Source organism: Cenococcum geophilum (genome assembly GCF_001692895.1).
Source record: "Cenococcum geophilum 1.58 unplaced genomic scaffold K441scaffold_16, whole genome shotgun sequence".
Classification (NCBI taxonomy): domain Eukaryota; kingdom Fungi; phylum Ascomycota; class Dothideomycetes; order Gloniales; family Gloniaceae; genus Cenococcum; species Cenococcum geophilum.
The window spans coordinates 363,857-366,182 of NW_027137574.1; the positions used below are offsets into that span (position 1 = coordinate 363,857).

The window sequence follows — 2,326 nt, forward strand, 5'->3', positions numbered from 1 at the left end:
AGCTTTTAGCACTAGCGAGTATAGCTAAAGGGGACCCCTAAGCCTATTTAGGTAGTTTGGGATTACAAGGCCCTAGAATACTTTATAATAACTAAGGCCCTTACGGCCCGGTAAGCGCGCTAGGCAAATATCCTATCTTAGTTTAACTTCCTAATTATATATAGGCTAGGCGCTACTAACCGTGCGAACGCTTTTATAAGACGTAAATAGGACCTAAATAACTAGATAGCCGTAAAGATCTTATTACGGACCTAGACGCTACTATAACTAGAGCACCTTAACTCTTAAATATAGGAAGAACTAAGTACTAAATCTCCGAGCGCTAAGATATATCCTATTAACCCTATAGAATCCGACCTTATTAATAAACTACTATAAGCAAACTATATAGACCCTTCTCTACAGAAATACCGCGAAAAGGCAAAGGATATTACTAGCCTATAGTCCCTTAAAAATAGACTACTTAAGTACTGGGAACGGCTAGTAGTAGTAAAGAAACGGAACTTATAAACTTAGTTTATTACTAAAGCATATACCTAGGTCTCTACGGCCCACCCTAAAAAAAATAAGACTTATAAGATTATTAGTAACCGTTACTACTAGCCTAAAATAGTTATAAATATTAACCGTTATATACGGAACTGCAATAACTGTTATAGGTTTATAATTCTACGAAATAAGACCCTAGGATTATTAAAACCTCTCCTAATACCTAATCGCCCCTAGTAGTATATCTGTTCGGATCACGGTAGGGGGGGTTTTTGGTCTCAATTGATTTCTTCTTTTCTTCTACTTCTACAGGTGGAATTTGGTGGATCTCCTGAGCTCGCTTAGCTCACGTGGTAAACCCAATTAGTTATAAGCAACCGTGTCTACTATATTACAGAACCTTATTCAGACACTAGCAACAACTAGGAAATAAGAGAAGAAGAAGTACTATGCCCCGATTGGCTAAGTCGCTTATACTACCCTCCTTGTCTCCTGTTCTCTCTACCCATTCGGTGGCCTATAGCTTAATTATATTCGTGTCGTTTCTGGGGGCTTTAGCTGCTGAAATTGCTAAATCTGCTGCGGTTGTTGTGGCTGTTTGGGAGGTCTTGGATATGCAGAGTACTGGGGGTACTTAGGAAACTTAAGAGCAAGCCCGCAGAGCATAGTAGGAATAGCAATGATATACGTTTGCTTAGGGACGCCGGCTCGGAGGCAGTAGTTTTCGAAGATCTTAAACTTAAAGTTAAAGTTGTCTTGTTCACCAGAGTACTTAACTTCGTCCGTGTAGAGCTTAGCTAAGTTGGTAATCTCTCTTCCGTAGCTTCCTTGTAGGGCGAGCTGGTCTGTGGCTTGGGTCGCAGTTGGTAGTGATGGTAGAGCTAGGGTAGGGTCGTCGGTAGGGTCGTTGGTAGGGCCGTCGGTAGGGTCGTCGTCGGTAGGGTCGTCAACAGAGTCGTCGGCAGGCCATTTTAAAGGAGTTGGTTCGTGAATAACTCCTAAAAGACCGTCTGCAATTGACTTCCTTGCCTCCTTCCGTACGTATACTCTATTTTCACGGAGGTAATCCCTGATCTTCTTCAATCAATCCTTGCCAAGGTCATCCAGTATATCCTTTGTAAAGGACTCGAAGTTATCAACAAAGCTCTCCTATAAGTTAAATCCCTTCTATTTATTTTCCTTGTATATTAATAAACGCCAATTAACGAATGCTTTAACTTCCTTAATATCAGTTACGGTCGCGTCAATTCCAGTCTCCTATTTTTCGGTATCTGTCGCGGAGGTAGCTATTACGGAGGTAGCCATTACGGAGGTAGATTTTTCAGTATTTATCGCGGAGGTAGCCATCTTTTAGTTCCGCAGTTAATTTAATTTAATAGTCGGATTAAAAGCGTGGAAACCTATAAACTAATTATTCTGAAGGCGTAATAGACGCAGGTTAGAAACGCGAGTAACCTTATAAACTGGCCTTTAGGCTTAGTAAGCAATACCTTAATTCTTAGCCTTTAACAAGAGGTCTAGAGAATCAGATAGTGTCTTTCTTCGTTATTCCTTTGCTGATCTATGCGGCACTGATTAGTGTTCGGATTACGGTAGGGGGGGTTTTTAGTCTCAATTGATTTCTTCTTTTCTTCTACTTCTACAGGTGGAATTTGGTGGATCTCCTAAGCTCGCTTAGCTTATATGGTAAACCCAATTAGTTATAAGCAACCGTGTCTACTATATTACAGAACCTTATTTAGATAATATCTTTATAGACTTCTATAAGCTACTTATAGACTGCGACGGATATAATATAGTTATAATTCTAGTTAACCGCTTTAATAAGCGCCTATTT

At 40.1% G+C, this 2,326-nt stretch overlaps 1 protein-coding gene across 1 annotated transcript; it reads right to left on the bottom strand.

Annotated features, from left to right (window-relative positions):
• Positions 1–1,049: 1,049 nt before the first annotated feature.
• Positions 1,050–1,353, bottom strand: K441DRAFT_658217 (uncharacterized protein; the record flags this gene model as incomplete). The annotated part of the gene is made up of 1 exon (XM_067648302.1): positions 1,050–1,353. A coding segment is annotated over one exon (216 nt), but the record flags the coding sequence as incomplete, so codon positions are not given.
• Positions 1,354–2,326: the final 973 nt, after the last annotated feature.